Source organism: Myotis nattereri, assembly GCF_964212035.1.
Source record: "Myotis nattereri genome assembly, chromosome: X".
NCBI lineage: Eukaryota > Metazoa > Chordata > Mammalia > Chiroptera > Vespertilionidae > Myotis > Myotis nattereri.
Window position 1 is genome coordinate 106,777,275 of NC_138078.1, and position 20,695 is coordinate 106,797,969.

Genomic DNA, 20,695 nt, shown 5'->3' on the forward strand with positions numbered 1-20,695 from the left:
GTCTGATAATTGTTAAAGTAGGCCATGAGTATGTCAACAGCTTGAGCATCGGTATCTTTCGAGGATTTCACACTAATCAGCCACACACCAAAGAGCTTGGCAGCTTTTCTATCTTGTTTTTAATACAATGGTATACCCACTCTGGTGTTAAACTGGTTCAGTCAAATTTCCACCACACACTTTGCAAAATCAGTGGTGATTAGCAAGTTAGTGAGCTTTGGTATGGAGCTGTGCTCACTTGCCAGTGACAGCCTGGAAGCCGGTTTTGGTGCTGGCAACAGAGCATGGAGAATGACAAGTTTCATACTGTAAAAAAGAGTCGGGTGTCTTTTTCCAGGATTATGTTGGGTGATCGGCACATGTGACAGGTGAAGTATTCCTTGATATATCTTCTTTTTTTTTTTTTTAAATTATCTTACATAAAAATGGAGGAAAATATTTAAAATGAGATGAAACCCAAAAGGAATGGACCCCTCCCAGCACACACACGCTGAAGTGTTACCTCTTCCCTGCCGGCCCAAAACACACATGTAAGGAATAATTGGAAAGGTCCCGGCAGTGGCAACTGTATTTGGAGGTCTGGCGACCAGGCGGCAAGAAGCACTATTACAAGTTTAGAAGACACAACACAACCTCATGGGGCTAGAGAGCATGAGAGAACCGGTGACTGGACAGGGACAGGACCAAACAGAACACCTTGGGTCAGTGCTATGAGGGACCTGCGCTCAAGTCTAATATAGATCCCATCTGGGCAACCTCACTGAGGCCGAAACAACAGTTCCTCAGAACCAGCGTCTGCAGTGTGCATGAAGGTCGGAGCCAGGACAGTCCTGAGGGGGATGGCCTTCCCAAAGGATACTGTACTTGCCAATCACAAGAGCAACAGAAATGACAGATCCCTAGGGTACGGATTCCTACTGCTGGGGTTCGCTGGCTCAGGTAACAGGTCACTTTAAGTGCCCTTGGGAGGGGTCCATTTTAAACAGCTGGGATCCATGGTTTTATTGGAATTGGATCTCTTGGCCTCTTTGGCTATCCATTCATCAATCAGGTCCTGTCTCTTTAAAACTAGGTGTTTTTCTTTCCAATACTTGAGCATCTGAAGGGCTTGCAGAGTGCTGACAATGTCCACAGGATTCACAGCTGTCTCCTGGGTAATTTCTTTGATAGAAATCTCTTTGCCTTGGAAATTATGCAGGTAACGAAGAAGCACTTCTTTCCAGTAACTGTGATAGCTTATGAGCCCCAGATCTGAGAGGGGACGTTCTGGGGAGCCAACTTTTTCTTCCACTTTGGAAAGCAAATAACTGAAATCAATGAGCATCTTGCCATAGCCCTGCCTCATGTACTGAGGCATAGTAAGGATACATGATACATTGTAGTTGAGGAATGAATTCTTCTCCTTGGAAAAATACCCAATCAGGGGACAGCCAGTGTTGTCCGCTTCTGTCATGACATAGAACAGGAAGGACTCCACATCATAATATAATGTTTTGTGGTCCAGGAAAAACTTGGCCAACAGGCACAGGTTTTGGCAATAGATCTTGTTTTTCTTGCCATCACTTCAAACAGGGATATTGAACCTTTGCGATCTATCTCATCACCAGGTGGGTGTTTCCACACACACTTGGCCATGTGTCGGCGGAGTATCGTTTGGCTCTTCATGTACTTTAAACAGAATTCACACATATAAAGCCGTCCCAGTCGTGCATATTCTTCAGGATAGGGAGAATGGTACCAAGTATCAAGCTCAGAGCGACCAAAAGCTATTGTTTTAATCATGTTGCTCCCCTCTGTGATTTGGCCTTGCAGCCTTAACTTCTCCAAGTCCTCTGAAGCCCGGGCTTGTGCTCTTTGGAAAAGATCTAAGTCATACTCGCTCGTCAGGTTTTCCAAGAGAGGTTCCCGCGTGTTCCTGTAGGTCTGCCTGTGTTCCATGGCATTCACTACAAGTATCCTTTCAATGGCAGCTTTTGATGTGTGACATGTCACCCTTCCTAACTTGATCGCCTATAACACTGCTGTCTTCTTACGGAGCCCTCACCACAATCCCAACTCTGGTCATTTGTGCCTTTCTCTTGTCATCTCTGTACACTACTTAATATTCACTGTGGGTTGTGGGGAGCTCATTTTAAGCATGTTCAGTGGCAGCTCCCTGCCAGTTTCAGTGTCACTGTTAAAATTTATCCAAAAGCAACTTCACTGGGGGTTTTCTTAAAGGGTAAAGACCTTTTACTGAAGCTAACCCTTCCCCACATGTGGTAGAATGTGCTGTTCTATATCTACTCAATAAAGCATGTTCTCTGCTTATGTCTTTTTCACCAAGGAGCTCTTATTACGAAATGGTGCAGCTCACCTGCTACTAATAGGAAATTCACTTGGGGTCTGTTTTCTCTAACGGTAAACTATCAAGGGGTGTGGTTTGTGGCTGTGGGATATCTTTTCTCTGTGATGCTGCCGATCTGCAGAGGGTATGCTTACTCTGAACTTGTCCAGGTGGTGGAATAAATTATCTGCCTTACTTTGGTTCCAACTAATAGGTATGTGTAGCAAGGACTAGTCAGTATTAGTCATTTTTTCATTAAGCTCATTTTCCTCTGATTTCAAGGGCAAGTGAATCAATAGGAAGTTAGGATAGATGGGCTACAATTAATTGATGCTTGTGGAAAGGTGGGAAGAGGTGTATCCCTTCTCATCTCCAGCTCATTAGCCAATAGTGAGCTGTATCACCTCTAATCATTGACTCTCTCAGGATGCGTGATTCCTGAAAGTAGCTCTATTTTCCTGCAGTGTTTACCCAGTGCAGGGGAAGGGAGGTTGGGCACTTATCACTATGATGGAAAGGAGGAGGGTGGGGTTTGTATTTGCTGGGGTGGTTTTGCTCACCCTGGCCAGTAGTGGTGAGAACCCATCCCTGCGGGCAGCTAAGGGTCCTCCTTTGCAAAATTAAGAGTCCTGTGTGCCACTTATGTGGGGTGGAGGGTCGCACAAAGAGAAGCTTAAATAAAATGACGCTTAACATTTAAAAAAATTTATCTTACTGTTGAAATTATTATAGATATCCCTTCCACTTCCCCCACTGACCCACTCCACCCTGCTCCTGCCCCCTCCCCAAATCTTCCCTGCACTATTGTCTGTCCATGGGCTATGCATATATGCATATAAGTTAAGTGGTTAGTCTTTTCTTACCTCCCTTGCCTCTGAAATACTTTGATCTCCTCTGTGCTTCAATGTCTCTGGATCTTTTTTGTTCATCAGTTTATTTTGTTCATTAGATTCCACATATAGTAGTAAGTGAGTTCATGTGATACTTGTCTTTCTCTGACTCCTTGTTTTACTTAGCATAATACTCTTCAGATCTCTAAGGGTAAGAGATGCTTCTTTTTCACAGCTGCATAGTATTCCATTGTCTAAATGTACCACAGTTTTTAAACCCATTCATCTACTGTTGGGCACTTGGGCCGTTTCCAGATCTTAGCTATTGTAAATTGTGCTACTATGAACATAGGGTGCATATCTTCTTTCTGATTGGTATTTCTTAGGATGTATTTCTAGAACTGGGATCGCTGGATCAAATAGCAGTTCCATTTTTAGTTTTTTTGAGGAAACTCCACCCTATTATCCATAGTGGTTATACCAGTTTGCATTCCTACCAGCAGTGAACTAGGGTTCCTTTTTCTCCACATCCTTGCTAACATTTGTTGTTCATTGATTTATTAGTGGTAGCCATCTTGGCCGGCTTGAAGTGGTACCTCATTATCATTTTAATTTACATCTCTCTGATAATTAGTGACGTTGAGAACTTTTTTACATGTTTCTTAGCCATGTAGCCTTTCTGGAGAAGTATATATTCAGGTCGTCTGCCCATTTTTTTTTTTATTGGATTGTTTGTCTTCCTTTTGTTAAGTTGTATGAGTAGATTATATATTTTGGAAAATAACCCCTTATCAGATGTATCATTGGCACATATGTTCTCCCCTACAGTGGGTGCCCTTTTCATTTTGATGCTGATTTCTTTTGCTGTGCAAAAGCTTTTTTTTGGATATGGTTCCATTTGTTTGTATTTTCCTTCGTTTCTCTTGCCCTAGAAATTGTATCAGTGAAAATTCTGCTACATGAGATGTCTGATATTTTGCTGCCTATGTTTTCTTCTAGGATTTTTACAGTTTCCAGACTTACATTTAAGTCTTTTACCCATTTTTAGTTTATTCTTGTGTATGGTATAATTTGGCCGTCTAGTTTTTTATTATATTTTTTTGGCATGTATTGGTCCTATATTCCCAACACCACTTATTGAAGAGACTGTCTTTACTCCATTGTATGTCCTTGCCTCCTTTGTCAAATATTAATAGAACATAATGGCTTGGATCGATTTCTGGGATCTCTGTTCTGTTCCATTGATCTATTTACCTGTTCTTGTGCCAGTACAAGGCTGTTCTGATTACAGTGGCTTTGTAGTATAACTTGATATCTGGTATTGTGGTCCCTGCAACTTTGTTCTTCTTTTTCAAGATTGCTTAAGCTATTCTGGGTCTTTTTTGGTTCCATATAAATTTTTGGAGTGTTTATTCTAGATATGTGAAATATGCCATTGATATTTTGATAGGGATTGCATTGATTCTATAGATTGCTTTGGGTAGTATGGACATTTAAATGATATTAATTCTATCAATCCATGAACACAATATATTCTTCCACTTGTTTATATCTTTTTCTATCTCTTTTTTCAACATTCTGTATTTTTCCAAGTAAAGGCCTTTTACCTCCTTGATTAAGTTTATTTTTAGATATCTTAATTTTTTTTGTTACAATGGTAAATGGGATTGTGTTTTTAATTTTTCTTTTTTATTGGTGTATAAAAATACCATCAAATTATGGGTGATAATTTTGTATCCTGTTACATTGCCAAATTCATTTATTTAACCTAATAGTGTTTTGGCGGAGTCGTTTGGCTTTTCTATGTACAATATCATGTCATCTGAGAATAATGACAGTTTTACATCCTCCTTTCCAGTTTGAATGCCTTTTATTTTCTCTCCTTGTCTAATCACTGTGGCTAGGATTTCAAGTACTATGTTGATTAAGAGAGGTGAAAGTAGCCCAGCTGGTGAGGCTTGGCAGTTGAGTGTTAACCAATGAACCAGGAGGTCACAGTTTGATTCCAAGTCAGGGCACAGCCTCCAGGTTGTGGGCATGCAGGAGGCAGCCAATCAATGATTCTCTCTCATCATTGATGTTTCTACATCTCCATTCCTCTAACTTCCTCTCTCTGAAATCAATATAAACATATTTTTAACAATTTAAAAAGTGGTGAAAGTGGACAACCCTGTTTTGTTCCTGTTCTTAGGAGAAATAGTTTTAGTTTTTGCCCATTGAGTATGATGTTAGCTATAGGTTTGTCATATACTGGTAAGGCTTTTATTATGTTAAGGGATGATCCCTCAATTTCCACTTTGCTGAGAGTTTTTATCAAAAATGGGTGCTGGATTTTGTCAAAAGTTTTTTCTGGGTCTACTGATCATGTGATTTTTGTCTTTCGATTTGTTTATGTGGTGTATCACATTTATTGATTTGCAAATATTGTACCAGCCTTGCATCCCTGAAATAAATCCCACTTGGTCATGGTGTATGATCTCTCTAATGTAATGCTGGATCTGATTTGCTAATACTTTTTTTGAGGATTTCAGCATTTATGCTCATCTGTGATATTGGCCTGTAATTCTCTTTTGTTGTAGTGGTTTTGGAAATAGAATAATGCTGGCTTTTGAAGAAAGAGCTTTGAAGTGTTTCTTCCTCTTATATTTCTTAGAATAGTTGGAGGAGGATAGGTGTTAGTTTTTCTTTGAATGCTTGGTAAAACTCCCTTGTGAAGCCATTGGGACAAGGGCTTTTGCTTGTTGGGAATTTTCTATTTTTTAATTATTGCTTCAATTATATCAGTTATTATTATCCTATTCAGGTTTTCTGCTTCCTCCTGATCCAGTTTTGGAAGATAGTATTTTTCTAGGAATTTGTTCATTTCATCCACATTGTTCAGCTTGTTGGCTAGTTGTTCATACTATTTTCTTATAATCCTTTGTATTTCTGTGGTATCAGTTGTTATTTCACCTCTTTCATTTCTGATTTTATTTACTGGGTCCTCTCTCTTTGATTCTTGATGAGTCTGGCTAATGGTTTATCAATTTTGTTTATCCTGTCAAAGAATCACCTCTTAGTTTAATTGATCTTTGTATTGTTTTTCAGTCTCTATGTCATTTATTTCTGCTCTAGTCTTTATTATTTCCTTCCTTTTATTTACCCTGGGCTTTTCTTTTTGTGCACTTTCTAGTTCTTTAAGTTGTAGGGTTAGATAGTTTGTTAGAAATTTTTCTTTTTTTTCTTGAGGTAGGCCTGTACATGCTATGAACTTCCTCCTCAGAACTGCATTGTGTGTCCCGTACATTTTGGGTTGTTGTATGTTCATTTTCATTTGTTTCCAGGAAGTTTTTTATTTCTTTCTTGAATTCATTGGTAACCCATTCAGTGTTTAATAACATACTATTTAGTCTCCCTGTGCTTGAATGTTTTCAGGTGTTTTTATTGTAGTTGATTTCTAGTTTCATCCCATTGTGATCTGAGAAGATGCTTAATACGTTTTTAATCTTTTTTTAAATTTCATTTTATTGCTTAAAGTATTACAAAGAGTATTACATATGTCTCCTTTTCTTCCTCCCACCTTGACCTTCCCCCGGCCTTCCCTATCCCCCAGTGTCTTGTATCCATTGGTTATGCTCATATGCATGCATACAAGTCCTTCGGTTGATCTCTTACCCTCCCCTACAACCCCGCTCTAGTTTGACAGTCTGTATTATGCTGCTCTGCCTCTGTATCTATTTTTGTTCATCAGTTTATAATGGTGCTGCCTCCTGCATGCCCCACACTGAGGATTGAGTTGCAACCCTGGCATCAGCCCTGACTGGGAATGGAACCATGATATCTGGGTTCATCGGTCAATGCTAATCCACTGAGCCACATTGGCCAGACCCAATTTTTATTTTTTCATTTCCATTTGCCTGAAAAATTTTTTCCATCCCTTCACTTTCATCCTGTGTGAGTCTTTTGTTCTGAGTGGGCCTCTTTTAGATAGCATACACTTGAGTCATGTTTTCTTATTCATTCAGCTACCCTATGTCTTTTGATTGAAGTTTTCAGACATTTACATATATGGTTATTATTGATAGATAGTTATTTGTTGCCATTTTTATACTTTATGCCTGTGTTCCTCTCTCTTTATTTCTTCTTCTTACAACAGACCCTTTAGCATTTCTTGCAGTGTTGGTTTAATGGTAGTAAACTCTTTTCTCCTTTTTTTCTGTCTGAGAAGTCCTTATTTCTCTTTCCATTTTGAATGATAGCCTTGCTGGATAGAGTAGTCTTGGATTCAGTCCATTGCTTTTCATTACCTTGTATACTTCATACTACTCTCTGCTGGCTTGTAGTGTTTCTATTGAGATATCAGCTGACATTCTAATGGGTGCTCTCCTGTAGGTAATTTTCTGTCTCTCTTGTAGCCTTTAATATTCTTTCTTTGTCTTTAATGTTTGCTATTTTAATTATTATGTGACTAGGTGTGGGTTATTTGGGGTTCATTTTTATTGGGATTCTCTGTATTTCCTGAACTTGAGTGACTTTTTCCTTCATCAGGTTAGGGAAATTTTCTGTCATTATTTCTTCAAGCAGCGTCCCTATCCCTTGCTCAGATTCTTCTCCTTCTGGAATCCCTTTGATGTTGATGTTGTTATGTTTCATGTTGTGCCCAAATTCTCTTACATTCTCCTCCTGCTTTTTAATTTAGTTTTTCCAATTGCTCTGGTTGTTTTTATATACCTTATCTTGTAATTGCTGATTTGGTACTCAGCTTCTTTTAGTCTACTGTTGATTCCTTCCAGGGTATTTTTAATTTCAGCTATGCCATTCTTCATTTCCACTTGATTTTTATCCATTGTTTCTACCTCTTTTTTTATGCTGGTGTACTTCTCATTGTGTTCCATAAAGTTATTATTAAGTTGCTTATAGTTCTGACTAAGTTATTTGGGCACCCTTGTGACCATTACTTTGAATCTTTATCTGAGAAATTGCTTGCCTCTATTTCATTTAGTTCCTTTTGGGGGGGTAATTCTTCATTTTATTTCATTTGGAGATTGTTTCTTTGTCTCCCCTTTTTTTGCTGTCCCTTTGTATTTGCTTCTATGTATTAGATAAAACTGCTATGCCTCCATGTATTTGTGGCGTGGTCTTATGTAGTAGGTGTTTTGTGGGACCCAGTAGTGCAGTATCTTAGATCTACTAAGCTGGGTGCTTTAGAAATGCACCTTGGTTCAATTATTTGGGTTCTCCTGTTGTAATTGGGTTTTGAATGTTGTTATCTGTTTGTAGATGGTATCTCCTCTCAGGCTGGATGAATGCAAGGCTCACCCTGACTGCATCTTGTGAGCTGTTGTGGTGGGGCTGACAGAACACAACAAAATACAACAAAACAAAAATGTACACAGGACCCATACAACAATAGCAAAAGAAACCACAAATGGAGAGAGAATTTGAAAAGAGAACAAGAATGACAGAATAAAAGAAAAATAATACAAGGAGTAAAATGGAGGAAGAAAAATGCATATGAAGGGGTAGAGATGAAATAAAGAAGATAAGAACAAATAGGGGAAGGAAAATGGTATAAAAGAAGAGGGGAAAAATTTTTTTTAAAGGAAAATAGAAGAGAAAGTAGGAGAAAAAGAAAAACAATAGAATAGGAAAAGAGAAAAGTAAAGTTAGATATATGAAAGAAACAATAGAGACTAAAATGATAAATCAATAAAGAAGATAGATAATTTAAAGAGAAAAAATGTGAAATGGTGTTCATCTCAGCAGATTTTCATGTCTCCTGGGAGCTCCCTTTGGATTCATTCTCTGATGACTGTGGCTGACTGCTCTGTCTACCAATTCTATACTCCCTGGGAGGTACCTAGGTGCTAACCACTGTCAGAACCTGTCCTCCTTTAGCTTTCAGAAACTTGTTTGAGGCTCCAAGTGATCCACAGTTTGTGTCTGTCTCCACAGGACTTGGCTGTGCAAGGGAGGGGCCAGGCTGCACTCTAAGGCCTGTTTGTTAGTAGCACAGTGCCTAGGGATGGGTCATCAAACTTCCCAGGTTCTGTGGGCTCCACCTCAACCTGCCTTCACCTGCCAGCCAGCTGTCAATCTTAATCATTCAAAAGTCTGTTTCTGAAAGGGTTGTAGGTGGAATCGGGAGTATAGAAATCTGGGTCTCCCATGAGGGTGTGTGTGGGCTATTCAGATTACAGGGGAAGTGGTGGGTGTGTTTCTCATAAAAAAGCTTCTCCTCTGAGAGTGTCCCAGTATATTACTTGCCCTTAGCTGGGTCTCAATCCTCATATACAGTCTAGTGGTATATAGTGGATACTGAGATTTTTTATCAGCTTGCCAGGTGTTTTCTGTTCTTCCTTGAAATAAGTCTCCTTTTTAGCTGGACCTCAGTTGGTAATTCTGGATGAGTGTTCCCCAATTATCTTTATTTCCAGTCTGGCCCTGGGAGGAGGTGCAAGAAAAGGGCCTATTCAGCTGCCATCTCTCCCCCTGTTGATATATCTTCTCAAAATATTTTCTATCTGTTTCTTTTAGAATCTTCCTTTGATTACAAGTTGGTTATTACCATAGATAGAACCACTTGTACCCAATTCAGCAAATAAAAACACAATGAGATGTTTGAACTGATGATGTAATAGTTTACAGATATGTGTAAAGTTGACAAAAGAAGTTGACATGGTTTCTACTCAGATGACCTTTGGAGGTATCATAACAAATTTACTTTTCTCTCCAGCAACCTTATCTGGATTATTTTCCCTCATGATTTTGAACACTTGATTTAGCAGCTCCTCATACATGTAGTTTCTTTCTGAGCTTGCCTACGTAGGGCCTTTATGGTTACTGAATGAGAGACCATAATCTTTTTTGCTGTCTTCATCTTCTAAAGCTTTGTCTTTCTCTAGAATTTCATTCTCATCTGGGAACTTGACATTTTTCTATTTCTTCTGTTTATTGTCAGGTGCAATATCAAGATCATCCTCTGCTTCAGCTGGTTCTTGAACATCACTTTTAGTCTTAAGAGCCTATATACCTTCTTCAGCTTCATCAATATCCAATGTCCTTTTTTCTTTAAATTAAATTTATTGGGGTGAAATTGGTTAATAAAATTATATAGATTTCAAGTATACAATTATATAATACATCATCTGTGTATTGAATTGTGTTTACCACTCAAAGTCAAATATCCTTCTGTCACCATATATTTGACACTCTTTATGCATTGCTTTCTCCCTTACCAGTCTTCCCCTCTTGTAACCACCATAGTGTTTTCTGCATGTATGAATTTTTGTTTATTTTTCTTGTTTGTTCATTTTTTCTTTCAGTTTTATATCCCATATCCCATATATGAGTGAAATAATATGGCTCTTGAATTTTTTCATATGACTTATTTTACTTAGCTTGATATTCTCAAGATCCATGTTGCTGTAAATGGTAGTATTTCTTCTTTTCTTATGGCTGAGTAGCATTCCATTGTATATATGTACCACATCTTCTTTATCCAATCATCTATAAAGCTGATTGGTTGTTTCCATGTCTTAGCCCCTGTGAATAATGCTGCAATGAACATAAGGGTACATATATCTTTACAAATGTTATCAAATTTTTTGAGTAGATACTCAAAAGAGGGGTTGCAGGGTCATATGGTAACTGTATTCTTAATTTTTTGAGGAGCCTTTATACTATTTTCCATAGTGGCTGTACCAGTTTATATTCTCACCAGCAGTGAATGAGTGTTTCTTTTTCTTTACAATTTCTTCAATACATTGTTGGCACCGATGGGAAGAGGGACAAGTCAGCCCCAGGCCCTGGCAGCAGAACAGTTCCTGTTGACATCTTTCCCACCACTGCACTAGGCTCTTGCATCAGCCCAAAGCAAAAGTTAAGTTACTATGGCATCTCATCAACATTATAACAAAATGATGTTGAATTAACTGACATTATTCAAAGACCTGCTGCACCAAGAAATCCATTTTGTTTTAAATATCTGTAGAAATCTTGGTGGGAATGGCTATAAAATAGAGCTGTCTCCAACTCACATACTAATACTCAGGTTGGTAGGTCTTTCTCCTAGTATTTTGGGGCTCCCTTTCTTCACAGTCCTGATGCAGCTGTAGCAAATGGCACAAACAGGTGAATATGTGTTCAGGTGATATTCAGCCAGAATATTGATGCCCCCATGAATTAGTCAGAGTTCTATTGTCTCTGGACAAAGAAGGATCAAAATAGGATCATCCAGAAATTCTAAATAGCATTGTAAAAGGATGACTCATGAGAGTATATTGGTTTTAGAGCCAGCTTTTTGGAAGTTGGGCACTAAAGCTAATGGAAAGAATATAAAGGCTCAGGTCCCCACATTTGTGAGCTGAGACTGTCATTTACTGCAGTGCACTTTGTTGGTTGTCACAAAATGTTGACAGTGTCAGCATGCTATCATTGTCTTCTAATTGACACAGAAAAGCATTGAAGAATAATTAAATCTCACTGAGCCAGCTTGGAACTTGCTGAACAGGAATTGACCAAAAGACTGGAGAAGAAAGAAGACAAAGTTTCACCCAATTCATTCTCTGCTATGTAAGTCCTAGTGTGCAATGTCTGTGTAGCAGATATGGAAATGGGTTGTTCAGGTTGAAATGTGGTACTTGGAGATACACTGAGACTCCTCCAAATTAGGATCAAACAAGTAGACAATTGTATAATAAGGCATTCTTTTTTTTCAGCAGACCAAAAAAAAAAAATCTGTGCTACTGCTAAAGATTTGTTAAATAAATACACCTGCCCTGTTGGAGAGTGAAGCAAATCTGTATGGAATGCCAGGTTCCTGACTAATGTATCACATGATTGAGCTGACAGAGGAGAAACCATAGTTGAATGGAAAGGCAGAGGTATTGGACTGTGTCCACATCACAGTTCAACTAACTAAAGCATTTGTAATAAAAGTAACAAGTTTAGTTGGGACTATCTTAATAGTCCAGGTGTTTGCTTTGAAAATTGAAGCGCACTTCACAGAATCATGTTTAAGAAATGTAATAACTATTCCATTTATTGTAATTAAAACAAACCTTTTTATAGGGGAGCTATTAAAATAGATATTTTCAGAACATTTCTGCTTAATATTTAGTAAGAAAATATTTCTCTTGAGGCAAATACAGAATTTTGACCATTTCAAATATGAATAAAAGTGAGATTGCAGTTGGATGATAGCAAAGGGAAATTTAACTCTTTGTTTTAAATACTTCTTTTATGTTTTAATTTATCCACTGGGAATGTAATATATATATATATATATATATATATATATATATATATATATATATTTATTTATTTTGTTAAGCCTCACCTGAAGATATTTTTCCATTGGCTTTAGAGAGAGTAGGAGGGAGGGGTATATATATATCATATATATATCAAATATATATCACAAAATTGTGATATAAAGATATCACAATTTTGGTTAAACCTGTTTTTGGTGTTTGCATTGTTGTGCCTATGGAAATGTTGTTCCTAGATGAGCTGCTTCCTATTCCCTTTGCACCATATATAATATATATATATATATATATATATATATATATATAGAGAGAGAGAGAGAGAGAGAGAGAGAGAGAGAGACATTGATGTGAGGGAGAGAGCGTGAGTCAGTGAGGGACCAAAAGAGGAGTGTGAGAGACACATCAATTGGTAGCCTCCCATAGCCACCCAGACTGGGGCTAGGATCAAACCTGCAACCCAGGCATGTGCTCCTGACCAGGAATCATACCCATGACCCTTTGGTGTGCGGGGCCAATGCTCTAACCACTTAACAACACAGGCCAGGGTGGGAATGTACTATATTTGAAATTTATCTAAATGTATACATATAGATGTAGTTATGGGTGCAGTGAAAGTGAAGCTGGATTAATGAGTATAGTAGTTAGCAGCATAGGATTTTTTAAAATTTATTTTTAAATTTATCTTCATTGTTGAAAGTATTACAGATGTCTCCCTTTATTCTCATTGACCCCCTCCACCCCACACCCACCCCTCCCAGGCCTTCACTACACTATTGTCTGTGTTCATGGGTTATGCATACATGCATATAAATTCCTTGGTTAATCTCTCCCCCCTCCCACCCCCCCTCCTACTGCTTTCCTTCAAGGATTTGTCAGTCTGTTCCATGCTTCTATGTCCTTGGATCTATTTTGTTCATCAATTTATTTTGTTCTTTAGATTCCACATATGAGTGAGATCATGTGATACTTATCTTTCTCTAACTGGCTTATTTAGCTTAGCATAACACTCTCCAGGTCCCTCCATGTCTCAAATGGTAAGAGTTCCTTTTCTTTTACAGATGCATAGTATTTCATGGTGTAAATGTACCACAGCTTTTTTATCCACTCATCTATTGATGGGCACTTGAGCTGTTTCTAGATCTTAGCTATTGTAAATTGCAAGCAGCATAGGATTTTAAATATGACAGATCTTGGTTCATATTTTATAATTACATGGCCTTGGGCAGGTTACCTAACCTCATTTGTAAAATGAAGATAATAATACCTATCCCTTTAGCTGTTTATTCTGAGGCTTATCCTGTTTTTTGTTTGTTTGTTTTTGTTTCCCCCCCTTGACTTTTCAGTTTAGATATTACTTCTTGATTTCCTTATATGGGGAAAATATTTTATTTTTTTATACCACATTCTACATACCCTTCACCTATATCCATCCTTCCATTTTAAAGATATCACAATTTTGGTTAAACCTGTTTTTGGTGTTTGCATTGTTGTGCCTATGGAAATGTTGTTCCTAGATGAGCTGCTTCCTATTCCCTTTGCACCATATATAATAATTTTTCCCCCTAGGATGATAATTGTCTCTTTTAAACTTCAGTTCCTATATAGAAATCACTAATTTCAGCCAAGTCCTCTGACAGAATTATCAATCTCTCTATCTGTTTTGTTTGTTTGCTCATAGACATCTTTTCTGATGCCACCCTGAGCCTTTCATTGTCCAGCTCCCGTCTGCACCGACTGCTTGCTAAGCCCATGGTCCAGCTGTCATCCTGACACTTCTCTTTTTTTAATTATTTTGAGCATTTCTTCTGCGTCTCTCTTTTGTTGGATCTTCTGTTTCCTAAACTTCCTATTTTCCTCTTGATTTATTTACTCATTTGGTTTAATGGAGGTTATCCTGCCATACTATCCTGAGAAAAAGCCCAGGAAAGGTAAAAACGTTTGAGACCGAGCATGAAAGAAATGTCTTTATTTTTAGCAGCAATTGGATGGTAGGGTATAGAGTTCTAGGTTAGAAATAATTTTCCCTCAGAAATGTAAAGGCGTTGCTTCTTTTCATCCAGCTAGCTTCCCGTGCGGCTACTGAGAAGTTTGACACTAATACCTCCTCTGGGACTCCAGGTTGGTTTGTTTGTTTTTTCCTCCCTGGAAGGTTTTGAGGTCCTCTTTTCTTTCTAATGCTCTGAAATTTCATGATGATACACCTTAGAATAGGGTCTTTTTTCATCCAGTGTGCAGAATGAACCTCAGCTGAAAACATTTCAATATGAACACACATTTCCTTCAGTTTTGAGAAATTATCATATACATTCTTATTTTAGTAATTTCCTCCTGTCCATTTTTTTCTGCTCACTCTTTTTAGAACTCCTGATTCAGTCATTGGATCACTCAAACTGATCTTATTTTCTTATTATCTTTATTTTTTTTCTTCTGTGATATTTTCTTAACTTTGCCTTTGAACTCCTGTGGTATTTTTACATTTCTTCTATCATATTTTTAAATTTTAAAGTTCTTTCTGGTTCTCTGATAGCCTCCTTTCTCCTGTCCTCATTTTTGTTATGCTTTGTTTTTAAATGGCATCCTGTTCTTGTTTCATGGATGCAATCTCTTTTCTTACTTCTCTAGGATATTAATTATAGTGTTTATTTCCTACATTTTCATTTCCCTGTGAACTCTTTTTGTTCCTACTTCACATTCATGACTTTCCATAAATAGCTGTCTATTCATATTCAGAAGTGAGGCGCTTGCCTGGCCAGGGTGGCTCAGTGGTTGAGCATCGACCTGTCAACCGGGAGGTTGTGGTTTGATTCCCGGTCGGGGCACGTGCTAGGGTTGTGGGCTCGGTCTCCGGTGTGGGGTGTGCAGGAGGCAGCCGTTCGGTGATTCACTCTCATCATTGATGTTTCTCTCTCCCTCTCCTTCTCTGAAATCAATAAAAAATATTAAAAAAAATAATACCTACCTTAAAGTATTGCTGAGAGATTGTGATATGTATGCAAAGTGCTTTGTATGGTGCCAAACACAGAAAGGTATCCAATTAGTAGTTAGCTACTATTTGTATTATTATTACTTGTATAGTGCTTTATACTTTTCTAAGTTCTTTCAAATGTTATTTTATTAACATGTCCTAATAATCTTGAAAAGAAAGTCAAAACCAAAAGAAGAATTTTCAAGAACATTGTCACTTTTTCTAAAGGAGGGTCATCAATGTAGATATGCACCCACATTCAGGTGACTGTTCTTTCTATTTCCAGTTTTCCAGTAAAATCTTGGCCTTTAGGTTCAATAGTTATCAAGTTGCAATATATCATTTTGAAAATGGTTTCCGCTGAGCTCATGTCATTATCCAGAATAGAGGAATATACCCTTAAAGTATTTAAATGTTTCTGAAGAAAGTAAAAATCAATTCGAATCAAGAGGTTTTAATCTATGAAGACAAAGTTTGAACTCAACCTCACCAGTAAATACTAGTACTTATGTTCATTGAGAGGCAGTAGGTACAGTAAGTTCTCATTTATTTTGTCAGTAGGTTCTTGGAAACCACAACTTTAAGTGAAAGAATGTATAAGAAAAACACATTTTACCATAGACTAGTTGGTATAAACAAGAGTTAAGTTCCTGCAGCATAGTTTTGATCACAAAACCATCACCAAACTTCTAAAGACAGATCCCAAATACTTCTAGTATTAATCATTGAAATAAATGTGAGCTATACATGCATTTAGGAAAGATGAATAAAAACAAGTAAGAAAATGATTTCCCAGCTCACGTATTCCAGTTCAGAGTGGTGGGTGGGCAGAGCGTATCCTGGCAGCTAAGAGCATAAGGAGGGATCCACCCTGGACAGGACACCCTCCCATCACAGAGCACTCACACCCACACCCACACCCACACCCACACCCACACCCACACTCAGACTGACGATTTAGACACACCAATTCATGTAGTGTGCAAAGCTTTGGGATGTGGGAGGAAACTGGAGTACCCAGAGAAAGAAACCCCACGCAGACATGAGGAGACATGCGTACTCAATACAGACTGTGAGTGGCCCAGCTAGGAATTGATTCCTCCACCGATCAACATTATAATAAAATGACATTGGGAAACAAAGATGGCGGCATAGGTAAAAACCGGAAATTGCTGCCTCCTACAACAACTTCAAAAATACAACGAAAAAACAAAACAGACATCATCCAGGACTACAGGAAGGCTGGCTGAGTGGAAATTCTACAACTAGAAGGAAAAAGAAAAGCACACGTAGACTCAGAGGAGGTGCGGAAGTAAAGTGCAGAGGTACGGAGGCTCGAGCGCATGCGGAAAGGGGCGGGCACATGAGGACGCGGCTGTCTTTTTGAATCGGGAGGGAGTCACAAGCTCCCGACTGCTCTGAACTCCGGTTCCGGGAAGTCTCTGGGGACCCAGGACTCATACGGGGAGAAACTGGACTGTCTGGCAGCAGGCAGAACTTGGAACCTGAGGGGGGCTTTCCCTCAGAGGTGCTTGTAGCAATTATTGGGACACTGAGGCGTGCGGCCCCTTAGGGCACGGCTGAGGATCCGCCATAGCTGCTTGCTCCGCCCTTTGATTCCCTGAGACCCCGCCCCATCCAGGCTGTGGCAGAGGCTTTTGCATATGAATGCACCTGAAAATTACCTAACAAATTGCAGCTGGGACAGAGAGACCCAGAACTTCCAAGAGAAGGCCCAAGGCCCCACAGCAGCTTGCATTGCTTCACAGCTGGACCTCATCTGGGCACCTTCAAACTCCAAAAAAGGAAGGGGAATCTGCAGTTCTCTTCTTAGCTCCTGCTGGGTAACCTCAGACAGAGGCTAAATTAGCACCTCCTTAGATCCAAGAGCCAGTGTACCCAGTGGTCAGAGTGGGACCATCCAGATTACAACTCCTCAGATCCATAAGGGACACACTCAGGGGGCAGACTCAGTGAGCACCAAAGCCCCACTAAAGCAAGTCTTGCCCCAGAAGGGTGTCTTCAGCACAGAAGTTCTCCCACTCCAGACACAGCTGATTCTCACTGCCAGTTGCCTGGAGGTCAATTCCTCCCAGTGATCCTACAACAATCAAGGCATAACAACAGCAAGACTGTGCACAAAGCCCACAAGGGGGTGCACCAAGAGTGTCCATCTCAGGTAACTGGGGAGGCCGAACCACTGGGCCCTACAGGACACCTAGCACACAAAGCCACTCTGCCAACACAGGGAAGCATAAAAAATGCGGAGACCAAGAAACAGGTCACAAATGACAGAAATGGAGGAAAGCAAATGACTGGATATAGAGTTCAAGGCCACGTTTATAAGGTTTTTCAAGAATTTTATGGAAACGGCTGATAAATTTAGTGAGACCCTGGCGGATACGAAAAAAGACCAACTAGAAATTAAGCATACACTGACTGAAATAAAGAATAATATACAGAGATCCAATAGCAGACAAGAGGATCCCAAGAATCAAGTCAAAGATTTGAAATACGAAGAAACAAAAAATACCCAACTGAAAAAGAAGAAAGAAAAAAGAAAAAAGAATCCAAAAATATGAAGATAGTGTAAGGAGCCTCTGGGACAACTTCAAGGGTACCAACATCAGAATTATAGGGGTACCAGAAGAAGAGAGCGGGCAAGATATTGAAAACCTATTTGAAGAAATAATGACAGAAAACTTCCCCTACCTGGTGAAAGAAATAGACTTACAATTCCAGGAAGCGCAGAGAACCCCAAACAAAAGGAATTCAAAGAGGAACACACCAAGACACATCATAATTAAAATGCCAAGAGCAAAAGACAAAGAGAGAATCTTAAAAGCAGCAAGAGAAAGACAGTCAGTTACCTACAAGGGAGTACCCATACGACTGTCAGTTGATTTCTCAACAGAAACCATGCAGGCCAGAAGAGAGTGGCAAGAAATATTCAAAGTGATGAACAGCAAGAACCTACAACCAAGATTACTTTATCCAGCAAAGCTATCATTCAGAATTGAAGGTCAGATAAAGAGCTTCACGGATAAGAAAAAGCTAAAGGAGTTCATCACCACCAAACCAGCATTATATGAAATGCTGAAAGGTATTCTTTAAGAAGAGGAAGAAGAAAAAGGAACTCTTACCATTTACCACAGCAAGGATGGAACTGGAGAGCATTATGCTAAGAGAAATAAGCCAGTCAGAGAAGGATAAACACCACATGATCTCACTCATTTGTGGAATGTAATGAACAACATAAACTGATGAACAAGGACTGATTCAGAGACGGGGAGGCATTGATTGGACTGTCAGGCTTTGGAGGGAAGGTAGGGGAGGGTGGGGGTAAGGGGGAAAGATCAACCAAAGGACTTATATGCAAGCATATAGGCCTAACCAATGGACACGGACAACAGGGGGGTGAGGGCATGAATGGGGGTGCGGGGGGAGGTAGGGGGTAACGTGGGGATAAGGACACATATGTAATATCTTAATCAATAATATATATATATATATATATATATATATATATATATATAATGACATTGAACAAAATGATGTTATTTGAAGACCTGCTGTTTAAGGATCCTTTAAATGGCATCCATAGCAGCGTATATTGACCCAGATCTAATAGAGCATTCAAAAAAATGGTCTGCTAATATTAAACAAAACAAACTCTAGAAAAAGCAGTAGCTATCTTTCCAATCTTGCCTTTTATGGACTTAGGTTTTTATATGTTTACTAGAGGGCCGGTGCACAAAAATTTGTGCACTCGGGGGGGGGGAGAGGGGGTCTCTCAGCCCGGCCTGTGCCCTCTCGCAGTCTGGGACCCCTCAGGAGATAACGACCTGCTGGCTTAGACCCGCTCCCGGGTGGCAGAGGGCAGGCCCAATCCCTAGGTGCAGTCCCTGGTTGGGCTCAGAGCAGGGCTGATTGGGGAGTTGGGGCACTGCCCCCTGTCATGCACAGAGCAGGGTGGATTGGGAGGTTGTGATGCCACCCCTAGTCAAGCTCAGGGTAGGGCCGATTGGGGGCTTGGGGTACCGCCCCCTGTCACACTCAAGGCAGGGTCGATAGAGAGGTTGCAGCACCACCCCCTGTCACGCACAGAGCAGGGCCGATCAGGGGGTTGGGGCGCTGCCCCCTGTCACTCACAGAGCAGGGCCGATAAGGGAGTTGAGGCACCGCCCCCTGTCACACACAGAGCAGGGCAGATCAGGGGGTTGGGGCGCCGCCACTGTCACACTCAGGGCAGGGCCGATAGGGGGTGGTTGGGACGCCGCACACTGTCACACACAGAGCCGCAGGGCGATCAGGGGGTTTGGTCGCTGCCCCCTGTCACACTGATCCCGGTGCTGGGAGGCCTCACTGCTCCACTGATCCCGGTGCTGGGAGGCATATTACCCTTTTACTATATAGGATAGAAGCCTGGTGCACGGGTGGGGGCAGGCTGGTTTGCCCTGAAGGGTGTCCTGGATCAGGGTGGGGGTCCCCACTGGGGTGCCTGGCCAGCCTGGGTGAGGAGGTGATGGCTGTTTGCAGCTGGTCACACACCCTTCAGGGTGGGGGTCCCCACTGGGGTGCCTGGCCAGTCTGGGTGAGGGGCTGAGGTCTGTTTTCAGGCTGGCAAGTGACTGAAGCTCCCAACCGCTCCTTTTTTTCTTTTTTTTTTTTATTCTGGGCCAGCTTTAGCTTTGAGGCTTGGCTCCAGCTCTTAGGCCTCTCCTGCTGAAAGCAGGTTTCTGGCCTTTGTTTACCTTCTGTATTTGAAACAATGTTGTGATCCTGCTGGCTGACGCCTGGCAACTAAAGCAGGTTTCTGGGGTTTTGTTTAGCTTCTATATTTGTAACATAGTTGCTTAGAGTTGCAGCTCAGAGGCCAGCAGCGGCTGGCGGGGAATGTTGAAGTCCTCCGTCACTGAAGCAAGCAAGACTCATGTTCGCTTCCAGCTGCCTGGCTGTGGGTCGCCATCTTGGCTGGCAGTTAATTTGCATATTGCCCTGATTAGCCAATGGGAAGGGTAACCATCGTACGCCAATTACCATGTTTCTCTTTTATTAGATAGGACTAGTGGCCCAGTGCACGAAATTCGTGCATGGGTGTGGGGAGGGGGTTCCCTCAGCCCAGCTTGCACCCACTCCAATTGGGGACCCCAGATGAATCAGGCCTAAACTGGCGGTCGGACATGCCTCTCACAATCTGGGGCCACTGGCTCCTAACTGCTCACCTGCTTGTCTGCCTTATTGCCCCTCACCTGCCTGCCTGTGTGATCACCCCTAACTGCATCTGCCTGCCTGCCTGCCTGATTGCCCCTAACCCCTCTAC

The 20,695-nt window shown here is 40.5% G+C and overlaps 1 protein-coding gene and 1 pseudogene across 2 annotated transcripts; both read right to left on the reverse strand.

Annotated features, from left to right (window-relative positions):
- Window positions 1-207: 207 nt before the first annotated feature.
- On the reverse strand, window positions 208-13,293 carry LOC308511785 (eukaryotic translation initiation factor 2 subunit 2-like; annotated as a pseudogene). The gene is made up of 3 exons: window positions 13,260-13,293; window positions 9,640-10,204; window positions 208-389 (listed from the first exon to the last, which is right to left on the reverse strand). The product of its transcript is annotated as a eukaryotic translation initiation factor 2 subunit 2-like (transcript).
- LOC308511236 (histone acetyltransferase KAT7-like) lies at window positions 953-1,938 on the reverse strand (the record flags this gene model as incomplete). The annotated part of the gene is given in 2 exon segments (XM_081081243.1): window positions 953-1,563; window positions 1,566-1,938. Coding segments are annotated over 2 exon segments (984 nt in total).
- Window positions 13,294-20,695: the final 7,402 nt, after the last annotated feature.